This window comes from Motacilla alba, chromosome 5 (assembly GCF_015832195.1).
Source record: "Motacilla alba alba isolate MOTALB_02 chromosome 5, Motacilla_alba_V1.0_pri, whole genome shotgun sequence".
NCBI lineage: Eukaryota > Metazoa > Chordata > Aves > Passeriformes > Motacillidae > Motacilla > Motacilla alba.
Window position 1 is genome coordinate 9,719,249 of NC_052020.1, and position 25,728 is coordinate 9,744,976.

A 25,728-nucleotide genomic window follows, 5' to 3' on the forward strand; every position below is an offset into this window, starting at 1 on the left:
AGAATGTCACCGGGAGGTTCTAGACAGCACCTAGCGACCATCTCCAGCTGGGAGAGGGCCCCACAACTCCCAAGCCTTCTCGCCTGGAGGTTCACAGGCAGCTGCCCCCGCCCAGCCCCAGCACTCAGACACCTACCACGACATAGACAGCCTTCTCGCAGGCCGTGCCCACGGGGATCCAGCCGTTGGTGGCTCTGCGCCGGCTGATCCGCTGCTGCTTGGGGTGGGAATGGCCCCCCGCCGCTTTGCTGTTGGAGGCGTGCAGGCAGCCCGGAGTATTCCGCAGCCCAGACTTGGAGCCGCTGGGAGGCTTGGAGCTCTGAGGGCATTCCCGGGCCATGGTCTGAGGGTCAGAGTTGGGGGTCTGCAGGTGAGGAACGGGCTCTGCGGCTGGCGGCACGCTGGGCACAGGACATCCTGAGAGCGGGTGGGCAGGCGACGCGGGGTGTCCTGCCACCGGGATTGTGAGGTTCAGCTGGTCCAGAGACTTGCAGCCTTCTAAGGGAAGGGAAGAAATGAGTCACGGATCTCATCTGGAACATAAAGAAACTCCGCAGCCGGGACTGTCCCACACCACGGCCGCTTTTGCCCGAAATCCCCTTTATTGCATTATAGCTGTAAAGACTCTCCAGGCTGTAATTTCATTTTGCACTGTCACTGGATTGTAAAAGCAAAGCCATTCCCGAGCTTGCGTGTTCCAGCGCTCCGCGGATGACACTGCACCACAACAAACCCATCTGAATCCCAAGTAATGCCAGCCAGGAATACACACAAGGCTGGCCAGTGTCCAAAGCAGTTCCTGCCTGTCAATATGTATAAAAGAAATAAAAGGCTTATCAAAACAATGAGAAGGATTAAATCACACTGCCAAAAGCAGCCAGCTTCTTTCAAAAAGCCAAATTCTACTAATCAGGGAAAATTGAGAAGATTCTCCAAATTAAGTCCAGAAAGATGAAACAAGGTGGAACACAACCACAAGATGCTGCATCCTCAGCAAAACTGTGTCCCTGCAGCAGACACAGGAACCTCAGCAGGTTGGAATTTGGCTGACGCCGCCTCTCAGAGCATCCCAGAAATACATTGTTCTGCTCAGGAGTCACAAACAAGTCTCAACCCAGGCCAATGGAAGAACCAGTTGTAATTACGCCCCATCAGCGGGAAAAGAGCTCCTGGACCAATACATCAACCACCCCGTTCTCTAAAGAGGAGACTGTGCTTTTTGGGGTGACCAAAGCACAGCTCCAGTCAGGCTCCGGGAGATGCCTCAGTGCAGAGCTTGCAAATCTGAAGGGAAAATTCCACCCAAAGCCACACAGCTCCAGCCAAAGAACTGCTGGGACTCCTGCCTCCCCACCTTACCCTCCCTAAGGGCCGCAGGCAAGTCACTGTGGAGCCGTGAGTGCAAGGGATGCCACAGATCATCCTCATCAATCAATCAATCAATCAAATCAACCCCGTGTAGCAAACACCACAGGAACCCCCAAGAGTGCCTGGACATTAGGATGCAGGCACTGGCAGGCACAGGACACATGGAGCAAGGAATCACCTCTCAGGTATTCTGCTTACAAAAGCAGCTTTTAAGCTTGAGCTAGAGCAGGATAAAGCTTCACAAAAATCTTTACTGAACGCCAGAGCCCTGGTGCAGAACTGCTCTTGCTGGCACCCCTGGGACTCCTTCCTTGGTCATACACACTTCCAGCCTCTCCAACAGCACTGGCACTAAAGCAGCTCTCACAGCCTGTCCCAGCTCCTTTCCACCACTCTGCTCCCACACTGCCCAACCATTGCCCAAGATCACAGCCCAGTCCCTGGATTTGTACCACACAGACGCTGGTATTTTCCTACAAACACCTGGAAGACACCAAATCGGACAGCTGTAACACACGGCATTCGGCATGTCAGGCTGGATCCCTCTCTGATGGGAGCCTGCTGCTTGCAGCCAAAGTGCTCCTTCAGTTCACTAAAATGCCCCACTCTAGGGAAGGAAAATGTTTCAGAGGTGCATAATTATATAAAAATCAATCCCTAAGCCTGAGTCTCCATCAATATTCTCTGAGACCTCCTTATATTCTTCAACCCACAAACCAAAATGTCAAAGATTCTGATGTTACAGGTTTTTAAATCCAAGTCGCTCCCAGCAAGGAAATCGCAGCAAGGGAGATCTCAGTAGCAGGGTGAGATCTCACTAGCAAATACCCACTCCTGGAACTGCTGCTGCCCTTGCCAGCACCAGGAGAAATCACTGAATCCACAGGGAGGGCTGAGCTCTGGAAAATACTCTGTCTGTGTCTGCCTGCATCCTTCTGGCTGCACAAAATCAGAGGCACTAGCATGCAAAAGCTGAGGAACAAAGTAGACTGGTATGACCTCGGGGCACTACACAGAAACTGTCAGGCAAGAACACACTGCTGAGCTGGTTGTCTTGTGAGCATTCCCCTTTCAAGAGCTCTGCAGCCACCAGTAAGCCCTGCTTGGCTGTTGCCGTAGGAAGCAGCACCATGACAGCGGGGATATTTCGGGAAAACAGAAATTACACTTCAACCAAACGCTCCTGAGCTTCAGCAGCTTCCTCCAGCGAAGGAAGATGACAAAGCCTTGCTTGAACCAAAACTCCATCCACCTACCTGCAAATCTGTTCTCAGTGGGTAAGTCATGCCAGCTCCTGGCTGGAACACGTGGTTAGTGGAAAGATCCCACGCTGGCACTCCCAGCAGCTGGAGAGCAGCCTCCTCTACAGACCGACCGTTTGCAGCACTGTCCAGCCCAGCGTTACACACAGTACTGGTGTCTGATAACCCCCACACAGCACTCCACTTTTAAATATTTAAAAAGGTATTTTTCAATGGCAGCGGCAAAGCTCCAAGATAAAGCAGGAAGTCTGAGAAGCAGGCGGGGACAGAGGAGAGCCAAGCAGGTAATGACGTTTCCATACCCCCTCACCGCTCCTCATTCCAGTGCTTCATTGTCAGACAGAAAGCAAAGATGGGCTCGAGAATTCCCAAACTAACAGTGTGCCTGGCACTTAGACCACCACAGCAAAACTCCCTATGCAGCCCTGCCAGCTCTGATCCATCCATGGAATCCAAAAAGCCTGCAGCCCCCGGCTGGCACCACTACAGTCTAACAGCAGAGGCAATGCCTGCTTCTCCACAGGCTCTGTGAGGATGCCTGAGCCCCCGGAGCGAGGTTTTGGGCTGGGAGGAGTAACTCATGCCGGTGCGCTCCCGGCCCCGCGCTCAGAGCGGCACGGCGGCATGGCGTGCAGGAACTGAACCCTGCTCGTTTGACACAGATCAAAGCTCAGCCTCAGCTCCAGCGTGACAAACCCTGAGTCAACTCCTCGCTGCCAAAATCCTTTCACCGATTCTCCGCTTTCCACACCAACAAGACCTTTCGGTGGGAAAAACCCTCCGGGCAAAAAAACGGGGGAAGGGGAGGTGGAAGGCGGATCCCTTCCAAGCCGCAGCTCGGCCGTGGAGCTGAGAACTGCTCGCAGAGGGAACCAGCCTCCGGGCAAGCAGGCACCGCGCCGAGCCACCCTCTTCTCCCGGGAACGCCGGCCGGGATTTGCGCGCACTTTGCACCTTACCTGCTGCAAAAGGCATTTTGTAGGGGTAGCTGTTCCGTCCCGCATGCACGCTGCCGATCCTGCCCTCCGGCACCTGCACCACGCCGCAGACGCTGTAGCTGCTCACGGCTGCTCCCTCCCCGCAGCAGTACGGAGAGCTGCACCAGTGCAGGGGCTGGAAATGAGCACCTGATGGCAAGGAACCGGAAGATACCAGGAGCCCCTCGCAGGTCGCAGCCTGCGACAGCTCGTCCTTGGGATAAACGGAGCAGGGGGAATAGCCACTGTATCCACTTTGGCCATAATAAACATAAAACCCGTTCAACGGAGTCAGATCTGAGGATTCATAGAGACATGCACAATCCGCGGGATTCCCGGGCACAGGCAAGGGAGGGAACTGCTGCACGGGAAAGGAAGGCTGATGAAATTCCTGTTTGGGGGTTGGGGATTTCTCTCCAGGTCTTCCATACTCCGGCTTCATGGAAGCTTGTCCTCCCATGAGCAAAGGCAGTCTGTGGTAGAAGCCCTCCGTGCTGGCGTAGGAGCCAGACAGCGACTCGTAGGGGACGGGCTCTGTCGTCCCATAGAGCCTGGAAGAGTCCCGCTGCTCCCCTTTCCCAAACGTGCCCAGGGTCTGGCCTTGCCAGCCGTGCTGCCCATCCACTTTTAAGCTAGCCACTTCCTTCTTGGATTTAACACAGTTCTTCCGTCCGCCTTTGGCCCACTTAAGTGTGGATTTCGAACAGTGGTTCTCGGACTTGCCCTCCCCGTCCGATTTACTCCTCTGTTTCAGGGGTTGGTCTTTCTCGTGGGTCAGCTTCAGGAAGGCCACGGCGTTCAGGCTGGCCAGTCTCTTTGGGGTGGGATGGTAGGAGACGGCACCATCCTCCCTCTTTGCCCCATCATCAAAGACCTCATCCAGCGAATGCTCACAGCTATTGCATTTCTGACTGGGCTCATGCCGGTTCTTTCCCTTCCCTGTTTTCACAGCCGGTTTTTCCAGGGCAGGCCAGTTGTCACCGGCTTTGCACTGCAAGCCCTTGAGGGTACAGTCCCCAGCAGCCTTCCCAGAGTCCCTGCGGAAGCGCCTGCCGGATAACAAGCCATCGTCCCGTTCGAACAGCAGGTTGTTCACCGCCTCGGCGTTCAGCGAGGCCAGCCGCCGCTTCCTGGGCTCCGAGGGAGCAGGATCAAAGTCCTGCTCCAGCCCGGGATAAGTTACTGTGCACTTCTCCCCGGATGAGTCACTCTTGCCCGCTCCCACAGGCTGAACTTGTTCCGAGAACAAAGCAGATCCCAAACCCTCAACCCAGCTGGTAAGGTGCTTTTTTTTACAGCTCGGGGTCTGTTTGGACAGAGAGCCAGCCACATCCTCCAGCCTGGTGAGGAGGACCTTGCAGGTCTTTTTGCTCACCGAGGGGAGCAGCCGCCTCCGCAGCGGGTATGTCTTTCGCACTTCACGCAAACTCTTGCTTTTGTTATTCCCTACAAACCCACTGGGACACTTTGGAGCCTCCGAGGCATCTCCGTCCCGCTGCTCTGCGTTGGCCCTGTCCATCCTCCTGCTGCCTGTTGGCGACGAGGCCTGGCCAGCAGAACCAGCTGGATGTTTCAGAAGGAAAAGTTGTTTTTTCCGGGCATGCGTCATAGGATCAATGTCCAATCCTGGGAACGAACGGGAGAAAACATCTATTAATATCGCTGAGAGGGTCCCATCTCCTCACAAAGCACCAACTGCCAATTAGGAAATATTTGGGGAAGCTTGTTTCTATACAGCAGAGTCTATTTGGGTGATGGCCAGTTAAGCCAATTAAGAGACAGGATGCAATTAGATGTGGTTTAATATTAAGCCACGGAACACGACAGTAATTAAAAGCAAGGGGGTGATGGCAAATGCCACAGCAGCTGGGGAAAGCTGGGTCCGGACAGAGAGCTGTCCACCCAGCTCCCTCTTCCACTGATACTGTTCCTAACGCCTCACAAATTCCCATCAAATCTCCAAAATCTGAAGGCTGGTCCAGGGCACGGAGCAGAAATAACCCCCGGCCTGTGACTGCCTGCATGTTGATACAGGCAGGCTGTTCCAGATTCATTTTCTGAGACAATTAGGCAAAGGAAAAACAAAAAGTCCACCTACTCAGGTGAAAAGAAAACTTGGGCTATTAAGCAGAGACCTGCCAAGATTAATAAATTAAATACATGCAAATCTCTGTGCAGGTTGGAACCTGGCTGCCCACTGCTCTTGTCATTCCCTGTAGTTGTGTTTTATAAAAGTTGTGGGCATTGAACACCAAATCACAATGGGCAGAGCAGAGAGGCCCCAAAGATACATTCATGGCAGGAAAAAGAAGCCTGGGCTTCCCGAGTTATCCAGCGCCCAATTTTTAATTAAAAAATTCTACAGTCTGAAGGAGCACATGTTAGCATAAAGAAGCTGTAGGTCCAAGGCTGAGACAGGATATGGCTGGGTGATACCAACCTACAGACATTAAAAATGTCAGTGTAAATGAGCGATAGTGGAATAGATTTAATGAAGTTTGTCTCTGAGCACCAGAAACAGCAGCAAAGGACAATTACTTTCATTCAATGGTATTTACAAAACAGTCAAATTCCATTTATTGGCAGCAAAGAGCTGATCTTTTTATCAGCATCCACCTAGGATGGGTTTGCTCTTCCCTGCAATCAGGATTCAGGCTGTAACTCCCCTCAATTGACACTGGTCTGCCACTTTTGAGGCTTTTAATTAAAGCTCCTACTGCTTTGGCAGTGATTAGAACAAAGCTCCCGAATTACAAGAACTGTTCATTTGATATGGTTTAATCAAGCTGATAATTAGATTATCTATTTGAAATAAGCCCAATGTGTTTTAATTGCCTTACTTATATATGCATTAACTAAGGGAAATTCAGGAATTGAAACCCGCTGGGGTTTGCATGGTGCTTTTCTAGATGTCATCCTCTTGGCAATGTGTTTTTGGGGTGACTGAGTTCCTCCACCCCGTTAAACAGGGTATATCCCATGGCGGTGCCCCAGGAAGAGAGCTTGGTGGGGAACAAACACTTATATATGTCTACATTTTTCTTATTAGAAAATCAGGCTCTGGGAATTAGGAGGATCAAGTCAGACAGAAATTCCTCCAGAATTGAATTACTCTTACACAAAAGGCTAAACTGACCACATGCAACCTCTGGAGCTTGGAAGGGGACTACAATTTTAAAAAATGGATCAGGTAGAGCAGGATTTGGCAGAGGCAGAAAAGGTATCCTGCAGAACATGCCCTGGGGAGGACAACTCTTCACAGGCTATATGGACCAGTGATTTCCTTGCAACTTTGATCCTATTTTCTACTGTCCCTACTGAGCGACTGAGCCTCTGGCAGAGGTGAAAATCCCAAAATAAAAAGGCATGGTTTGCCTTAAAGCCAGCATCAGGCACCTTGTTCTTCTCAGGTGTCCACAGGCAGGAGCCTGACCCAGCCTAGCACCACACATCCTGGGGGATTTGTGCTCACATGAGTTGGGGTAACTGCTAAAAACTGGGTGCTGTAGCTGTGACTGTCCATGCCACAGAGGCTCTAAAGCTGGGAAAAGGCTGGGAGAGACTGAGGGAAGGGGGTGTAAGAGAACTGGGATTGTTCAGCCTGGAGAAGCTTTGAGGTGACCTAATTGTCCATTCCAGGAGCTGAAGGGGCCAACAGGGAAGTTGGACGGGGGCTTTGAACAAGGGCCTGGAGTGACAGGATAAGGGGGAATGGCTTCACCCTGACAGAGGGCTGGGTTAGATGGCATATTAGGAATAAACTCCCTGTGAGGGTGGTGAGACCCTGACACAGGTTGCCCAAAAAAGCTGTGGCTGCTCCATCCCTGGCAGGGTCCACGGCTAAGTTGGATGTGGCTTGGAGCAACCTTGGATAGTGGAAGGTGTCCCTGCCCATGGCAGGGGGTGGAACTGTTTGAGCTTTAAGATCCCTTCCAACCCAATCCATTCCAGGATTCTATGATTCACTGCCAGCACCTATGGAACAAAACCTATCCTCAGTATGGACTACTCAGAGGCTTTTCCACACCTCCGCAATCACCTGCACTGCATGGATTGCTTTGTGAGGGGGATGCTCCTGCTCCCAGCTCACCTGGGATCCAGCAATCGCTCCTCTTCCCTCAGCACAACACAGAGACAGAGCTTTTGAACGCAGCTCAAACTCAGCCCTCTGACAGGCAAATGCATCGTTCCTCAAAATTAGAGTCCTGCCGAGCTTCCTTCCAGCGAGTATTGTGCTCCTGCCAGCTGGGAAGGGAGAGTGGCAGAGCTCTTCATCCTCTCTCCACCTTTGTGTTGCTTCACAAAGCACAGAAAAGCTGCCTGTGCCCAGAAGTCTCCAAGAAAGTGCGAAACAATGTGAAGAACTGAAAGCTACTTAAATCAGAGCCACCCATTTATTGCTCGTGGCTGAGGAACTGGATCAATGGTGAGAAGACATTGAGGTGTTGGAAATTAAAGTTTAAAGCAGCTCAGTCTATCCAGCTGCATCCAGAGTCCACCAAGCACTTTAAAGCTGGTTGAAATTGCTGCCTCCTTATCATACAATCACAGAATGGTTTGAATTGGAAGGAACCTTAAAGCTCATCCCATTCCAACTCCCTGCTGTGGCCAGGGACATCTTCCACTGGCCCAAGTTGCTCCAAATCCCATCCAACCTGGTCTTGAACACTTCCAGGGATGGGGCAGCTACAGCTTCTCTGGGCAATCCCTTCCTCAAACCAGACTTCTTCTGAAAAACCATCTTTCCAGCTGCTGAACCCAAACCAGAATCAAGAAAAAATAAAACCACTTCTAGTTTCGTGCTAGAATAAAACCATTACCCAAACAGCAAACTCAGGAGAGAGTTGATGCCTCATTAGCAGGAAAAGAAGCAAGTGGGATAACAGCTGCATGTTCTGTAATCATGCAGCTGCAGCATCTGTCTCTCTCTCTCCAGCACTTGATTGCAAGTGAAATTAGAAGAAACTAGTCTGGGACTACCCCTTCAAGCCCCATTTCCTCTCCAGAGCTTCACTACGGAGACGCGTGCGTTCCAAGAGACGATGCCAAAAGCACAGAAATTAAAGCTTTTAAAGCTCCTAATCCATTTGGCACTTCAATAACACACAAAGAGTTACGACAACACCAATCCTCCTCTCCACACACGGCACCGCTCCGATGATTCTCAGCCCCATCTACTCGAATCCTGTCTATCCATTTCCATTGGAACAGCTTCTGCTGTGACAACAGCCCTATAACTGTGAGTATCTGGAGGATTGGCTCCATTCTCCCTGCTGCTTTTGCAGGCGAGTAATTCCCAGTGCTCTAAGGAACGTGCTGCGTGGAAGAAGCCTTGCGGGAGCTTTGGGAAATCCAGATAAATCGCAGCAGCGTCAGGTATCCCAGGCTGAGTTCCTTGAATGCCATGCACATCCTGTGAGTGGAAACATCGCCTCCCTCTCAAACATTCAGAAAATCTGTAGCTGTTGGAAGCTACAATTTGTCTTCCCAGGGTCCAGTCCTGATTTTTCTCCTGAGATCCATTGAAAGCTCCATCATTCACATGCTCTGGAGGAAACTGTTTATACAGAGCTCATTAGGCTGCAGCAAGGGCTGGCTTCTCTCACTCATCAGCATAGCTCTGACCATTGTACCAGAGCAGGGTTAAATGGGAAACTGGGAAGAAATTCTTCCCCGTGAGGGTGCTCAGGCACTGGCACAGGTTGCCCAGACAAGCTGTGGCTGCCCCATGATCCCTGGAAGTGTCCAAGGCCAGGCTGGATGGGGCTTGGAGCAACCTGGAATAGTGGAAGATGTCCCTGGCCATGGCAGGGAGATGGATCTTTAAGATCCCTTCCAATTCAAACCATCCCAGGATTCTATGATTCACTGCCAGCAGCTCCTGAAAAGCCATGTGGACACGCAGCCTCCACAGCTTCCAAAGGCTCATCAAAAGGGATGTGGGGCAACTCTGGCACAGCCCAGAGGATCTCTGGGAGCTGTCCCAGACTGGGCTCTGCTTCACTCCCTGCTCCAACGCCCGTAATTATCCCCCCATTGCGAAAGCCTGTGTGTGCTCCAGCCACCCGGCTGGGAGTTCTGCAGCCCGTGTGTGGCCGTGATAAATCACAGACAACTGCAATGAGAGCCCGGGGCTTCACACCCCGAGTGCCAAATGTGTCCGACAGCAGCGGCACAGGGAGCGAATCCGGCTGGGCGCAGGCCTGAGCCCGGAGCCACAGCTGGGAACACCCCGAGGAGCTCCCCGGCTGATTCCTTGGGAAGGTCTGCCTCAGCCTCGGCTATCTGGTTTCAGATCTTGCCTAGTGGCAGTGCTCCGTCTGGGGAAGCCAAAATTACATTTCTCCGGCTGTTCTCACACTCTCTGCAGCCTCAGCAAGCAGCATTCTCAGGGAAGAGGAAAGGGGGAAAAAAAAAGGGGAAAAGCAGAGGGGGGAAAAAGAAGAGGGGGATAAAAAGAAGGGGAAAAGAAATAGGGGGGGTGAAAAAGTGGGGGAAAATGGAAAAAGTGGGGGGGGAATGGGGGTGACAATGGGGTGGGAAAAGAGGGCAGGAAATAAGGGGAAGAGTGGGAAAATACCAGTGGATGTGATCAATGTACAAGCGTGGGGGAGAGTCACAGGATATTTCCTCAAAATCCACAGCAGGGCAGGTTGTTTGGGCAACTAACACAACCCCGGGAAAAGCACATTCCTTCTCATAGGCACCGGCTTTCCTTTCCCCTTTACCCATGGCAAGAAGCTGTAACACTGTGTCACGTCGCCACTGACAGGCTGCCACCCGGCAAAATAGGCAGGAAATGATGAAGTGAAAAACTAATGTGGGGACTGATAAGTGACCTCAGCAACTCCAACATCAGGCACCAAACCCCGACCAAGTATGGAGCCCCAAAGCTTTGGGGTCTGGCACATACCTGCATTAAAGCAAACCCCAAGTTTCTGAGAGCAATGCCTTCACTGAACACCCGTGATCAACACTGGCAAAACCACTTCCTACAGCCTTGAAGAACTGCAGATTTCCACCCCAAGCGCTGTCACAAGCCTTTTGCTTGTGACCCCAACATAAAGCAGTGTTGTTCTGTGTGTCTCTGGAAGCTCTGGTGCCTCTTCTGCTCTTCACAGCCTTCCAAATCCCACTGAAATTGGCTCGAGTGGGGTCAGAGCTCGAGAGGCAACGGCACAGCCACAGTTCCACACTCTGTGCAGAAGAGATGCAAACGCTGTACTTACAGGCAAAGCTATCCTTGCCTCCCCAAAACTCCAAATCCACTCCAAAGCCAGGAAAAAAACTGGAAGCAGAGACCAGGACTTGTTTCTGTGCCCTTAGTTTGCTCAGAGATGGATAACATGACTACCTCCCTACTCTCAAGAGGGGATGTATTTTCTTTGCTTTTCAACAAGTTAGGGAGGGATGCACCAGGAGGAGAAGGAAATTTGGAATTAATGGATTCTAGAGTGTGATAGAGCATATGGCAATTCCCAAACAGCATCCATCACTTGTGCTTCCCACAGGACCCTCCCAGCTGTAGCAGCAGCAGCAACCCATGAAGAACCACGGATAAGCAGCCTTAAGCATGCTGCTGCAAAGGAAAGCCCGGGTAGGGCAAAGGAATTCCCTGGCATTTGCAGGTAAGTACAAGGATGTGGGGGTAGAAATGAGGCTGAGCTTGTCTCCAGGCTGACAATTGGATGGAAAGAGATGCTTTGACACTTGGCTTTTGAGGCATCACTCCCCAGTGAACTAGTTACTACGGTTTCCTTTTAATGAAGGCATTCAGAGTCCAGAGATTAGGCAAGAGAAACACGGGAAAGGATGGGAGGTGCACACCAGACCACTTGGAAAAAAGAGAAGGCTGAAGCTTACACAGATATTGCAATCCTGAAATATCCCAGGGAACATCCGCAGCGAGAAGGAAAGGGACTTTTTGAAAGAGCAGGTAGTGCCAGGATAAGGGGGAATGGCTTCCCACTGACAGAGCACAGGGTTAGACAGGATATTGGGAGGAAATTCTTCCCTCTGAAGGTGGAGAGGCCCTGGTACAGATCACCCAGAGAAGCTGTGGCTGCTCCATCCCTGGAAGTGTCCAAGGCCAGGCTGGACAGAGCTTGAAGCAATCTGGGATGGTGGAAGGTGTCCCTGCCTGTAGCAGAGTGTGGAACGAGATGATCCTTAAGGACCCTTCCAACCCAAATAATTCTAGGATTCTCTGACTCTATAAAATACCAGATCTATTAAATACCACCCTTTTACACAGAATTGCCTGTTACAACTTTAAATAGGTTCTGTACAAAGCTGCCATGTGACAGCTATGCCAACAACACCCTAAAACATGCCTATAAGTAGTTTGAAAAACCAAGTCAAAAATATTCCGGGACAGCTTTTACAGTCGTGTTTATAGAAAAAGCACAAGCTTTGCCAATCAAGGTTTTTAAAAAAATAACCCACACAAGCCCTGCTCATCTGATTTTTCATATATGCAAAATGCAAACTCGATTCCTTCGCGGCAGAAGGCTGAGTCTGGTAAAATATCAATCATATGTCACTTTGCTCAGATAGCTCTGGCACCCTTCCTGTTCCACGGGTAAAATGGAATAACAAATTATTCCCAAGGCTTTATTTTGAAGAACAAGGTGTAAGGTTTTTCTATAGTAAATATTAAAAGCTCTTCTATATATTATAATCACACCCTTCCACGACTGCTTTAGGAGCTTCCTTCAAACTGCTGAGCTTAAATAATTCAAGCTGCGCCGCGATTCTGTGCTCCACACGTGCGGCTGCAAACTGTGCTGCCGGTGGGAATTTCAAGGGCAGGTGCATCCCTGCCAGCTCCTCTCCATGTCACGGAGCTGTCACTGCCATCCTATCTCTGGATGTGGATTTCCCTTCTCCTCCCTCGGGTACATCTCTCCCGCAAAGGTCTCCATTCACTCTCTCCTGACTGGGAACTGCCGGCACGGCACCCTCAGGATCCAAAGACAACACATTCCTACTCCACAAGTTCAAAACTGGCTTTAGGGGAGATAAAAGAAATGCAAGAAATTCAGGGAAGGGCAAAGCATTCATTCAACGTGACATATAACTAAATGTTTGATTTAATTTTTTTTTTCCTTTAAATAATCTTAATCTTATTTTCCTCACCTCAGTGTCCCTCAAAACTGACTGTGCCCCACCTCAATGTCCAAATCCTTCGCACTATGGTTCCAGGTATGGACTCCAGGAATTATCATCTTTGAGGAGTGCAAAAGGCAGCCTGAATTTGAAAATGTAACAGACATGCATGTTTATAACCTCGACTTAAATTCACAGAAGATTTAAACCCAAGCAGGCAAAACTAAGTTCTGTTAAAGAACAAGATCATGTAGTATTTTCGAGGATTCTTGTGTTCTGACTCATCTCCAGATGAAAAACACTGACCAGAACTACCTCTTCAGACTAAAACTGCTACTTGAATTATTTTCAGTTCTAGAATAAGTACTTCAGACAGTATCATCTTGCATCTGGAAATACCTTTGTTTTCTATATGGTTTAAAAAGTAGCAGCACACCACTTCACCCTCAGCTGGGTAGCGAGTTGTCCATACAGTAAAACAGCTCTCTGGGATTTCCTTCATAAAAGGTTTTGATTCCTCTTTCTATTCAAAGTTTAACAGACATTTCAAAAGAAAACAGACTTTCTACTTCTTTATTCTCACTTTCTGATCATCACTTGAAACACCAGCTTTAACCCCACACGTTCCCAGCTGAGGACAAAGGTGACAGAGGATGAGTTATGCTGAGCATTTTTCCATTTGAGAGTTCCAATCCCCATCCAAAACTCAAGTCAAAGAAAGACTTTACAGAACTCTTGCATTCCCACTGCAACTCCTGGAACCAAAGCCTCTCATTCCCTGATGTCTTGTAATCCACAGTGCTGCACTGAATGCTGAGCAGAGCTTAAATCCAGAGCTACCCTTACTGGATTTCAACTAGAATCAGAGAATCTAATTCTTCCCTGTGAGGGTGGTGAGGTCCTCGCACAGGCTGGTGGAAGATGTCCCTGCCCATGGCAGGGGGTGGAAATGAATGAGCTTTAAGGTCCATTCCCACCCAAAACATTCTGGCATTCCATGAATCAAAGAATGGTTTGGGAACTTCTGGAATAAAAAAAATACACTTTTTTTTTTTTCCTTCACAAAATACAGGACCAATCACCACCACAAATACTGGTGCATATTCACACACCTTCTAGTGACACTGTTTTAGCCAAGGCAGAACTACCAAGCCTACCTAGACCTGCTTTAATCCCTTTCCTCCCTCTCATTAGTTCCAGAGACAGTATTTACAAATCAGCAACCCACAAAGTAAGGGAAGAACTTCCACTTAAAATTTCACATCTCAAGTGGTTTCAGGTATTAGGTCCGTCCAAGGATCATCTCGTTCCACACCCCGCTACAGGCAGGGACATCTTCCACCATCCCAGATTGCTTCAAGCTCTGTCCAGCTTGGCCTTGGACACTTCCAGGGATGGAGCAGCCACAGCTTCTCTGGGTGATCTGTACCAGGGCCTCTCCACCCTCACAGGGAAGAATTTTCTCCCAATATCCTGTCTAACCCAATATCCTGTCTAACTGAATGGTGCTGCAGCAGCTGACATCTCCAAGGAGAACAAGTTCTTTAATTCCTAGGGTGTTAGCAGAGGAATCATTTAAATTTGGGTCCAATTGGATCATTTAAGCCCAGGAAGCAGGGGACTCAGTGCTGCCAAAGGTCCCGAGCACAGCCAGAGGAGCATTTCTAGGAACCAGCAGCTGGCACAGATCAGAAATCTGGTGAGAGAAAACTCAAGCAGAAGCTGGATGTTGTAACATGTTAAAATCCCAGGAACCACAAGCCAAACGCAGGCAATTCAGCCACTTTAGACCAGGAGAAGCCCAGCTTGCTGGAACGCTGCTTCCCCGAGAGCCCGTTTAACTCCCATTAGGAGCTGCCCCAGCTCTTTCATCCCTTACCCACATCGTTAGAGGTGTATTTAAACACACACCTTTGCTTGTGCCCCAGGTTTGATCAGTCGAGGCAACAAATACCACCTTTAAGCAGACTGGCCAGGGTTTGCAGCCCGTGCTGGGAGTGATCTGGTTTACATGCACTCATTAAGGCGCATTTATCGGGGCGTGATGCCGCTCGGCCGTTCGGAAAGGCAGCAATTAAACACGCTCAGCTCTCCAAGCCAGGGCTAGGATCAGACTTCTTCAAGAAGGTGGGTCTGATAGACTCCGTCACACTGAAATATTGCTTGAGTTTCACTGCACCTTGCACAGCCAGGAGGAAAATAGACTCAAGAGCATCAGGAATGGTTAAGAGCAATGACTAAGTCACAGCCTTGGTCCCAAGAGCTCTTGGTTGAATTCCAGGGGGATGCTGAATGCTTCTATTCTCCCACCAGTGCAGGTCACCATGGAGCCAGTGGGAACCCCAGAGGATAAACCATCAGCTCTCTGGCAAAGGAGCCTAATTACAACTTCCTCTGGGGAGCCACAAAGCTCTTAAACAGTGCAGCCTAGTTTTATGGAAATGCCACAGGTGCTCCAACTAATTTTCAGGAAGATCCCTTGGAGTCAGGCTGTGGCTTCAAAACACCCAGGTGCGCTCAGCAGCAGGGAGAAGAATCCTACAAGTACTGTTCTGCCAAATGATGCTCTGATACTGCAAAACCACCCCCCACGTGCTTCCTCCAGCCTTGAGGAGAATATTCATTACAGGGAAGAAAACAGCAAAACTTTTGAGGAACTCCTAGCACGGACAAGCGGAGAAACAAAAAAGTAATCAGAATTATCCCCTTCATTATCAGTGATAGGATTTGAGAACGCTGACTGCACACTGAGGTGTTCAATGTGTGGATCAGAGGGATGGGGAAGGGAAAACTGCCCTCACCCATCCCAGTCACCTGCACAGGAGCACCAGGGTACAAGATGCACACGGTTCAGAGCTCCAAGCAGCGGGGCACAAGGAGACAACGTGTGAAGCCAGACCGCGGACAACGCGACCGGAGCGGCCATCCCAGAGGGATTCCTGAGCTGCACGAGCTGCCAGCTGAAGCAGAGCCAAAGTGGCAGCGGGAGACGCTCGCAGCTACCGGTCGAATGTCGGGAGAGCTGGTAGGAAGCTTCCAGGAGCTGCTGGAAGATCCAAGCAAGCTGCAGCAAGCTCTGCTTTCCCAGGCTGTGCCCAGAGTGGAAGGGTAAACAGCTGATAAGGAGGAATGTGCTGCAAAGCCCCCCCAAGCAGCCAGAACCCCCCTGCTATGCCACAGCTTGGCCCAAGGACGATTCCCAGTGCCCGTGCCCAGCACACATCTCCCCTCGGCCAGTTTTGCTGCTGGCAGTCCAAATCTCAGGAGATCTGTTCCAAAGAGGATCTGATGCTGGACAACAGCTGCAAAGAACTAAGAGCTGAGGAGTTTCTGCCTCAGATTGCAGTTACAGTGCACAAGGAGAGATGTATCCACGCAGGATATCCCCAGACACCAGAATTTCAGCTCCAGCTATTTGTCACAGTAAAACATTTTAAGGCAGCGGCATTCTTCAAAGTAAAATGACAGATAATATCCCATTTTAGAGCTCCAAAGCTAGCTCCTCACTTTTCATTTCAATAACTAAGATAAACATTTTATTTAACAGCTGTATTAACAGGTAGAAACACTCTTTGCTTCAGAAAGCCAGGCAGACTTATAGCCCTGGCCTTCTGCAGCATTTAAACTCTCAGTCCAAGATGAATTCCTGGAAATGGGGCGGGAGAACCCTCATTTCTTCTAAACAGAAACCAAGCACAAAGTCCACGTTTGAGCCTCCAGCCCTGCTGCTTCCCACCCTGCTTACAGCTTTGCCACACACGTGGGAGCACCAGCAGAGCTGAGTGACACTTCCTAGAGGATGCCACAACTTCTGTCAGGTCTCTGCTGTGGTTGACATGGGGTCTGCAAAAGGAACAGATCCCAAATGACCTCTGGGGCCTCCTGCTCAGTGTCACCTCACAGCTTTCCTTCTGTGCCTCTGCTCGAGCTGGGGTGTGCCTGGAAGTTCTCACACCTCTGGTGAAGGATGAGCCCTTGGGGAGCCACAGCACCTGCAGCTTATCTGAGGGATCGGGAGCAAATATCCGAATATTCACGGACTTTCCTGCTCCCCAGGCAAGGCCTGTCATAGTTACTGCCCTCCAAGCGCAAGTACATCAGTGTGCAGCGTTAAGGTGTTTTATCCTGGAATGATTTGGGGTGGGCAGGAACCCCAATGATCATCCCATTCCACCCCCCACAAGCAGGGACAACTTCCACTAGCCTAGGCTGCTGCAAGACTCGTCCAACCTGGCCCTTTTAACTTGACCAGGACACTGGTTTTAAATTTATCTAAACACTTTCCATTTATATTTTCGTGGGGGTCTAAATACACATACGACAACTCCTTTGGGTCTATTCACAGCTTGCTTTGTTCAGCTGAGGGTGGACAGGTTTTTATATGGCTGCATGAGCTCTCCAGCCTGAGAGAAAGAAAATTAGGACCTCACTACCCTAATCCATGATTTCAAGCATTGGAAGTGGCTGCCCAGGACAGTGGTGGAGTCACCATTCCTAGAGATGTCTCAGGAATAACTGGACATGGCACTCAGTGCTCTGGTCTGGTTGACAAGTCAGTGATCAGCAACACATAAAACTCAATGATCTTGGAGGTCTTTTCCAACCTAAATGATTCTGGGATCTTTATAAGTGCAGAGCTCTATGAGCTGGACTGAGGCCTCACAGAAGCACCTGAAGCCACTTTCCTTGAGGCCACTTTCCTTTTCCTTTCTTATTTTTAAATTCACTGTGTTTGCTTTACACATAACACAGGCTATGCCAAGATCAACCATCTGACCCTCAAGGCCTCCAGACGCTGCTCTATGTAGGGTTATTACACTGAACTGGGGTTTAATTATATTTAAATAGTGAAAAGTCAAAGCGCTGCTGCTGCGCTAGCCTCCCTGCCCCTCCATGATCCATTTCTCCCCACTGCCTCCCATGGTTTCCTTGGAAACATATGCAAGCTTAAATTGGATTGACATTCACTTAGTGGACAGATGGAGTTTGGAACAGCCCAGCGCCTGAAATTCAAGGCCAAGCCTTGGGATATGTCACGTTATCAATACAAAAAACAGCCCCCGAGCTTTGTGGGAAGGGGAAGGATCACCTAATTATTCAGTAACGAGCTCTGAGGTGGCATCTCAGGAAGGTCAGCGCTCACCCATTGTTCCTGATGAAAGCAGCGGGCTGAGCACGCGACCAGTTTTGTTGGGAGGGAAGGATTTAATTTTTGTTAAGCGCTGGGAAAACAGGGGAGTTCTTAAGCTCATTAGTGGTTTCAGGCAGGAGAACTGCTGCAGATCACATGTGGGCTGAGCACAGACAGCGATGCTCCATTCGCACTGTAATTAAGCCACTTGCATCCAAAACTTCATCCCTAGGCTGAAGTTATTCCTGGTAACTCATCCTGACCCACAGACACGGAGAGGGACAGGGCTTGTATCACTCCTTTACAGCCCCAGAGATGGCAGGACTGCACTTTCAGCAAAGCTGGCAATTTATTCTCAAGTGGGAATTATTCCCTGGGTCCTCTTCCACTATATGAGAAGAAACAGAACCCTGAAGAAATGAAAATAGCTTTTTTTTTTTTGTAAGGTTGGCTAAACATTGCTTCCCAACCACACTGTCTACCCTGACAGGATTGGAAAGGATTCGCCTCTTTCCAACCAGAACACAAGGAGGACAGTAGAAATCCCACATAACTACATCCCTAGAGATCCCTGATGAAATCCAGCATCCAGGAAGGACAACATGACAGAGTTCTTGGGAAGGAACAGCGGGGCAGCCAGCAGGCATTGCATACTCCCCCTCACCAGGAGCTCTGCCCATCACATGCTTGGTTATGGCAGGGGCCATCTCCAGGTAATCACCACCTCCAGGAATTAGGGACATGCCACAGAGTCAGGGTTACCAAGTAATTTTTAAGGAATAGATCCCCAAAATGCCTGGTTTGCTTCTGCTGCTTGTGCCATTTGCTGAAAGCTAAGGAATTCCCGGGTTGGGGTTTACCTGTCCAACTCAGCATTTCTGTACCTGTTCTGACACCTGGCATTTAGCCAGGATTTTAATAAAATCTCTTTTTTTCTCTGTCTGCACGTGATTATAGCTGCCAAATCCTTTTCCTTTACTATCCTGCTCACCTTGGAGAGAGCTGCTCTGTCTCCTCACTCTGAGCCATCTCCAACCTTGAATCCTTCCACTGACTTTGGCTGAGCTGAACAAAGGAACAAACCCAAACATGCCTCTTGCATCTGTTTCCTACGAGTTTTCTATTCATTAAAAATAAACCTCCTGCTGCCCACTAGTTCCCTCCACAAGCCTACACTTTCCTGCTTTCTCTCCTTCTAAACCATTCATATTTATCAATATGTGATTATTGCAGCTTAATCCTCATTGCCTGCATTCCCCCCTGGCGCCTCTCCATCCTCCCTCAGCAGAGACCTCGATGCTCCTCTCCACCCCGCCTCAAATCCTGCTCTTTTTTACAGAATTCCCAACCCTGAGCCAGCCACAACACGCTCAACCTGCCAAGTGCCCGAACAGAGCGAGCGCTCCCGAAGGGATTTCAGGGACGTGGCCCCGATCCGTTTCCCGTTAGGATGCTCGTTAGTTCACCGAACTCGCCCGGCGAGGATGTGGAGCCCGGGAGTGCGAGGATGTGGAGCCCGGGAGTGCGAGGATGTGGAGCCCGGGAGTGCGAGGATGTGGAGCCCGGGAGGGCGAGGATGTGGAGCCCGGGAGGGCGAGGATGTGGAGCCCGGGAGGGCGAGGCTGCTCCCGGCTCCAGCAGCATCGGCCGCGCTCCCCGCGGCTCACCCGCCTGCTCCCTCCTGCCTCCGAAACTCGGCTCAGCCATCCTTCCCTGGCATCCCGGAACCCCCCGCTTCTCTCCTCCGCTGTCGGTTTAAGCCCGTTCCAGGTATTCCGCGGGCACCCGGAGACACAATGAAGACGAGCACCGGATAACGCTGTGCTGCGGGAAGGCTGGCTGAAGCTCCCGATTTTCCCTGCTTCCCACAGGCCACAGGCAGGAACAATAGAAGGCCAGGCACGGTGTAAGTAGGAAGCGATGCCTGGGATCTCGATGCTTCCCTAGCACTGAGATTTTATTTCAAGGATGATAATTCAGACACTGAAAAATCAGCTGCCAGCAAAGCAGTTTTATTGCAATCAATGAGAGGGAAACGTCTGCTTTTTATTTCTAAGAGCCTCGTAAATAATTTGAAATATTGAGATACAGGCAGCCTCTAAAAGCCAAGATCTTTCATTAAAAAAAAAAAAAATCAAGGCTGCTGAGCTGTAGAGTTTCAAAGCTGAGCGTGAGAAAGCCCTTCAAAAACTGCGGGAAGAACAATGGGTGCCAGTGAGCGCTCCTGTGATGTGCCTTACAAAGGGGGAAAACCTAAACATCATCCTTTTCTTTAGTCATACCTTTGTTTAGGAGAACTGGGACACGAGGAATGCAGCACCCGGCAGCTCGGAGCCCAGGCATCATCTTATTCCCGAGCGCCACACGTTTAACACAAATCCCACCTGCTCTCCACGTGCCTTTTCCTGGAGCACTTGTGTCCACAACAGGGCAGTGCCCAGGGAATACAGCAGGAGAAAAATCCCACCTGGGCTGCATCCCCTTCTCTGGCAGGGGAAGCAGGGAGCCACAAGACACACGGATCCCGAAGCCTCCCTGCAGCCAGCATCCCCGTGCCGGCTGTGCCATCCCATGGGATGAGCTGACACCCTGCCAATGCCACCAGACTCCCGTCACGGCGCCTGGCTGCACGTGTGACAGCAAACACCCCTCAAAATCCCGCGCTGCCAAGTCTCCAAAAGCACTGGGAATTTTAAACGGCGAAGGAAGGGGAATGACAAACCGAGGGATTCCAAGCAGCCCTCGGACAGGGTCCGGCCAAACACCTCTCCCGAAAATGCACCTCTAATCTAAGAGCTGCTAAGAGAGGCGATAAAAGCGGCATTCCCGGCCGTGCCACGTGGGAAAAGCGCAGCGGCAGGGCCCCGAGCACGGCGTGCTCCCGAGGAGTGACACACATTCCCTCCCCATTTAACAGTGTTGATTGAGCTGCACGCCACCGGCACGGCTCGGAGCCCAGGGGGGACGGACTGCCCGCTGCCACCGGGCTCGCAGGGCGCTACATCCCTCATTCCCACCGGGTTGCATTCAAGGAAACACACATCCACGCGTTTCCCCCGCCATCAACCAGCAAGAGCCCAGCACCGCCAAATGTGAGCGTCGCTCACAAATCAGGCCAAAATCAACAGCGTCCCTTGAATTATTTTTGACCCACGTGGAGTTAATAACCACCCGCCCTCTATGGAAGATGTCCTGAAATTTAATGTGTATCAATAAGTAGCAGATTGAAGGGAAAACAACTGCTCCTCCAGGGCAGCCATCCTCATTTTCAGCTGCTTTTCTTCAGAAGCAGAGCAGCACTGCCATCCCCACTGAGGGACTTCCACTATGATTTAAATCAAATCATTCTTTGGAAATTATACAATTGTAATTTTGAGAGACCAGAGATTTCACAAAGCGGTTCAGGTTCAGTTCTCTCAGCTGACCTCACTTCTTATATCCTGCCAGCTCTCCATACTCTGATTTTATAGGGGTTTCACCCACATGGCCAGAGAAAAAATAACATGGAACAGATCAATTAAACTCCAATGGCACAAATATTGACAGGGCCCAAATGAGTTGATTTTAAAACAGATTTATATTTATTTTTCTTAATGATACCCTTGGTTTCTCTTTTTAATAACTTCAGTCCCTCATTTCACTTTATTGCATGATAAAGTTTTCCAGTGTCTAGTTCTTGTAATGGAAGGGTTTTTTAAATTCACATGAAATATTACTGTGACTCTATTCTACTTTATGTATAATAAAGCTCCATGCTAAAATAGCAAATCTGGGCAACAACTGGACAAAGTTATGGCATTGTCCCATACAATCTCAAGATTGTAGTGTTTTAAGAAGTGTTTTAAGAAATAAAACCAGTAGTATCAAATTTAAGTGTATTTTCCCCATTTCAAGGATATCAGGCGCCAGTACAAGTGTGAAAGCATAGAGAGTTAAATTATGATGGTCTTCTTACAGGTAACTCATTCACTGAGAACAACAATCTGGCCACAAATTTCAATATTTTCTGCCAATAAATCCACATCTCTGGTCTCAATAAAAGAGGAGCTGCCATGCTGGACAGCTGTGATCATGGCTGAAGGACCCAAAGCCTCCAGTCCTCATGCTGAAGCACAAGGAACAATTCCTTCTGAGCATCCTCCACTAAACATCCCCTGGTCTTCCCTTTAAACACTGCCTGCATCCAAAACTGCGACGTCTTCCAGACTTCACACTCAGAGAACAGCTCAAGACAGCCCAAATGTGCAGCTGGGTATATAACCAGCTCACCTATGAGCTGCTGGGAACAGGCACATAAATCATCACTCACAGGGTGAGTTCAAGCAGGAGAGCAAACCAGACGGTGGGAGTCCTCGGATGGGGCAATCCCCCAGGATCGAAGCACATCCCTCTCTGTCACAGCCCAGCCACCCCAGCCCCTGCCAGCTCACAGCTTGTGTTTGAAGCTATTTTCAGATTTATGACTTCTTTGGGCCGCTTATTTTTGGTTGGGTTTTTTTTTTCCCCTGTATTTCCCAGTCATCTGAACACTGCCACATTTATTATTATCAACATGAGAGTTATGACTTCTTCATTCGGCTGGTTGGGTGTGACGCCGAGGCTGTTCTGCCGCTGCTTCCACGAGTTGAATCCCCATGGTTAACTGAGATCCCAGAACCAATGAGCTTGGAAAAGAACTCTGAGATCATCAAGTCCAACCTGTGACCAACCACCACCCTGTCACTCAGCCCAGAGTGCCACATCCAGCCCTTCCTTGAACACCTGCAGGGATGGGCATTCCACCACCTCCCTGCTGTCATCCCCTTCCAGTGCCTGACAACCCTTTACAGGAAGAAATCCCTCCTGATGTCCAAACGGAGACAACCAACTGGGAGATGGGGCAAAAAAAAAGCCCCACACAGCTCCTTTTGGATGTGATATTTGCACATCTGAGCACACCTTCCTGTTCTTGCAGCGCCAGATCTCATCATTCATTCATTTGCTTGTGATCTGAACATGATGCCAAGCAGCGAGCATGCCTTTGCCTACCACTCCTAATTATTTTTCAATTGTTTACTTTGGACAGATTTGCTGCTAAGGGCTTATTTTTAGTGCTGCAGCAGCATTAGAAAAGCTTTTGCTGAAGGGTGGATTTCCCCCCAAATCACGGCCAGGAGCTCCCTAAATCGGATCTCCCCAGACTGGACCAGCACACGTGTCCCACAGAGCCTCCGAGTCACACAACAGCGATTAACACCACCACAGCAAACAAAATTAACCTGCATCACCCAAAACACAACAAGTTCCACCTCAACAGGAGGAAGGACTTTCCATTGAGTGTGGCAGAGCACAGGAGCAGGCTGCTCAGGCTGTGTCCCTCTCGGGAGGCATTCCAAACCCACCTGGACACATTTCTGTGTCACCTGCTCTAGGTGGGGATGGTCTCCAGAGGCCCTTCCAGCCCTAACTGTCCCCTGATACTGGTTAAAAAGGCAAATAAACACCGAGGCTTTCAGAGTGGAAACAGAAAGGTGATGCAGATGAACTGGCAAGAAGGACACAGTACCGACACTTAAGTGAATGATTCAGTTGGATGAGAACACGTCAGTGGCCTCCAAAATAACATTTCTTAAGACACAAGAGTGTGACTGTTTTTCCCCCAAACCCCACATTTCTAAGTTGCATCTTATTGTTCTGTGCAACTGTCACCATCAACCCCCAGCAAACAAAGCATCCAGAAAGGATCCACTGGCACAAAGTTCAGGGAATTATTTTTCCCTGCAGGCTTGGTGTTTTCCAGCTGATTTTACACCTATCAGTAGCACTACACTTCACTGCTCTGCTCCAGCTGGAAAGCAGTTGGAAATGCTGCACTGACTTCATGAGGAAAACAAACAGAAATCAATGCTTAAATCCAAAACATCCTGGTAAATCACACTAATGCATGATTTCCCATCACCAGCAAACATTTAGACAGTTCCAGCTGAAGCTCGGGAACGATTCAGGTAGCCAGGACATGACAAACGTGAAGGATGGCCCGGGATGAATATGTGAGCAGGATATTTCTGTTAAAGCGATCAGCAGCGTGCTGGTATTTAAATCACATTAAGATTTCAAAAGCATCAGTCTATCACGCAGCTCGTGTCACTCTTTCTCACAACCACGAGGACCAGAAGCCTTAAAATAAAACCCCGAGCCCCCCAGAACACCACAGAGCCCCTCAGCGTGGAGCAAGCTCTCGCTAATTGTGGCAAACTGATGGACAGATCAATTAACCAGGCAAGCAAAAGCCCGGCAAAGCCTCTCGCTTTGAGGTTCGCCTGCTCCTGACAATGATGACTTCAGATGGAGAGCGAGCACGAGGGGCAGCTGGATTCTTTAAAACAAAACACAACCAGAACCTCTTTCAGATAAGCATTTTGTGGCAAGAGAGAGGGGAGGGGGAGAGGCAAACAGAATAGATCCCAAATGCTCGTATTTTTTAAGTTTTCATGGGTGCTCTCGTGAAAGAGAGGGGGTTCCTGTGTCTCCCTGTGCCGGGGCAGGGAAAGGGACATCGGGGTGTGGGTATCCCCGTGTTGGGGCTGGCTGCCGAGCAGGAGCCCGGGGAGCACTTGCTAGTCTTCCCGAGATCTGCCCAGTCACATGTGCTGGCTCCTGCGCCTTATAGAAGCAGCTGGAAAAGAGGGAGCCAGCGGAGCTGCCTCCATTAGGAGCCACCGCTACACAAAAGGAGAAGAGGAAACAAGTCGTCGGCCACCGGAGCAGCCGGCAGGAAAGGAGAGATGTCCAGAGCCACGGGGAGCGCACGGCGAGTGGGAAAAATCACGATGGAAATGAAAACTGCTCCGCTGTCCCCCAAAGAGGCTCGATGGTACCTGCTTGACAGGGACACGGGGCGCACAGCCCGCCCGGCATCACATCCTGCAAACCATCGGGAACTCGACGCGCTCAACCGCACAACCCTCAGGGGAGGGGCTCATCGCCCCGTTCGGGCGTGGGGAGCCCCAAAACACCCACCCCCGGCCGGCCCGTCCTGTGCCAACTCCCGGCCGGGCAGCGCCGGCTCAGCTCCGAGATCCGGAGGGGCCGAGGACAGCGACGGCTTTCCCCGGGAATCGCCCCCGATCCGGCGATGCCGACGCGAGCGGCCCCCGGGGCGAGGAGCCCCCCGGGGCCGCGAGCCCCGCAACTCCCCCGGGCCCCCCCGCCCGGCCCCGCCGCCTTTGTGCTGCCCGAGCGGCAGGGGCGGAGGAGCCCGGGGGGGTTCGGCGGGGCCGATCCGGCCTCGCACCGGGGGGACCGCGCGGGGTTAACGGCGGCCCGGCCCGGCCCACCCGCCACCGAGCCCGCCGTGCCCTCCCGGCGCTTCCCCGCCGCCGCGGGAAGTTCCCGGTGGCCCCGCGTACCCCCCGCCCCCCAAACCCCGGGGCGGCGGCACCTGCTCCCGGCCCGGCGGAGTTCCCGGGGGCGGAGGAACGAGCCGGCGCCGCGGGGACCGCGTGTGGACTCACCGGGAGGCTGCCGCAGGCCCCGGGGGGGAGAAATCCAGCGGCGGGAGCGCCGCGAGTCCCGAGCTCCGCGCTGCTGCTGCGTCAGCGCCGCCGCCTCCTCGGCTGCGGGATGGGGACGAGGCGCCACCGCCGCCGCCCGCCCCTGGCCGCGGGGCGTCGCGGAGCGGGCGGGCGGAGGCCGGAGCGGGCGGCGGAGGGGCCGGGAGGGGCGGAGGAGGGGGCGGAGAAGGGACCGGAGGAGGGACCGGGGGCGCCGCCGCCGCCGCGAACTCCCCGCAAGCCGCGAGCGCCTCCGGCCTCCTTCCTGCTTCCTCGTCCGCAGCCAATCGCCGCCCGCCGCCCGCCGCTCGCCCCGCCGCGCCGGCCAATCGCGGCCGCCTCTCCCCGCC

The 25,728-nt window shown here is 51.1% G+C and overlaps 1 protein-coding gene across 2 annotated transcripts in view; it reads right to left on the minus strand.

Annotated features, from left to right (window-relative positions):
• The window catches only part of BAHD1 (bromo adjacent homology domain containing 1), a 35,863-nt gene extending 10,222 nt beyond the window's left edge, over positions 1 to 25,641 (minus strand). Inside the window, exons 1-3 of one of the 2 annotated variants that reach the window (XM_038138732.1) lie at positions 25,340 to 25,641; positions 3,590 to 5,233; positions 137 to 498 (exon numbers count right to left, since the gene is read on the minus strand). In XM_038138732.1, the coding sequence (XP_037994660.1) occupies positions 137 to 498; positions 3,590 to 5,216 (1,989 nt within the window). In that variant the 5' untranslated portion in view covers positions 5,217 to 5,233; positions 25,340 to 25,641. The remainder of the gene's footprint in view (positions 1 to 136; positions 499 to 3,589; positions 5,234 to 25,339) is intronic. The other variant, XM_038138734.1, reaches the window with a different exon arrangement.
• Between the last annotated feature and the right edge of the window lie 87 nt (positions 25,642 to 25,728).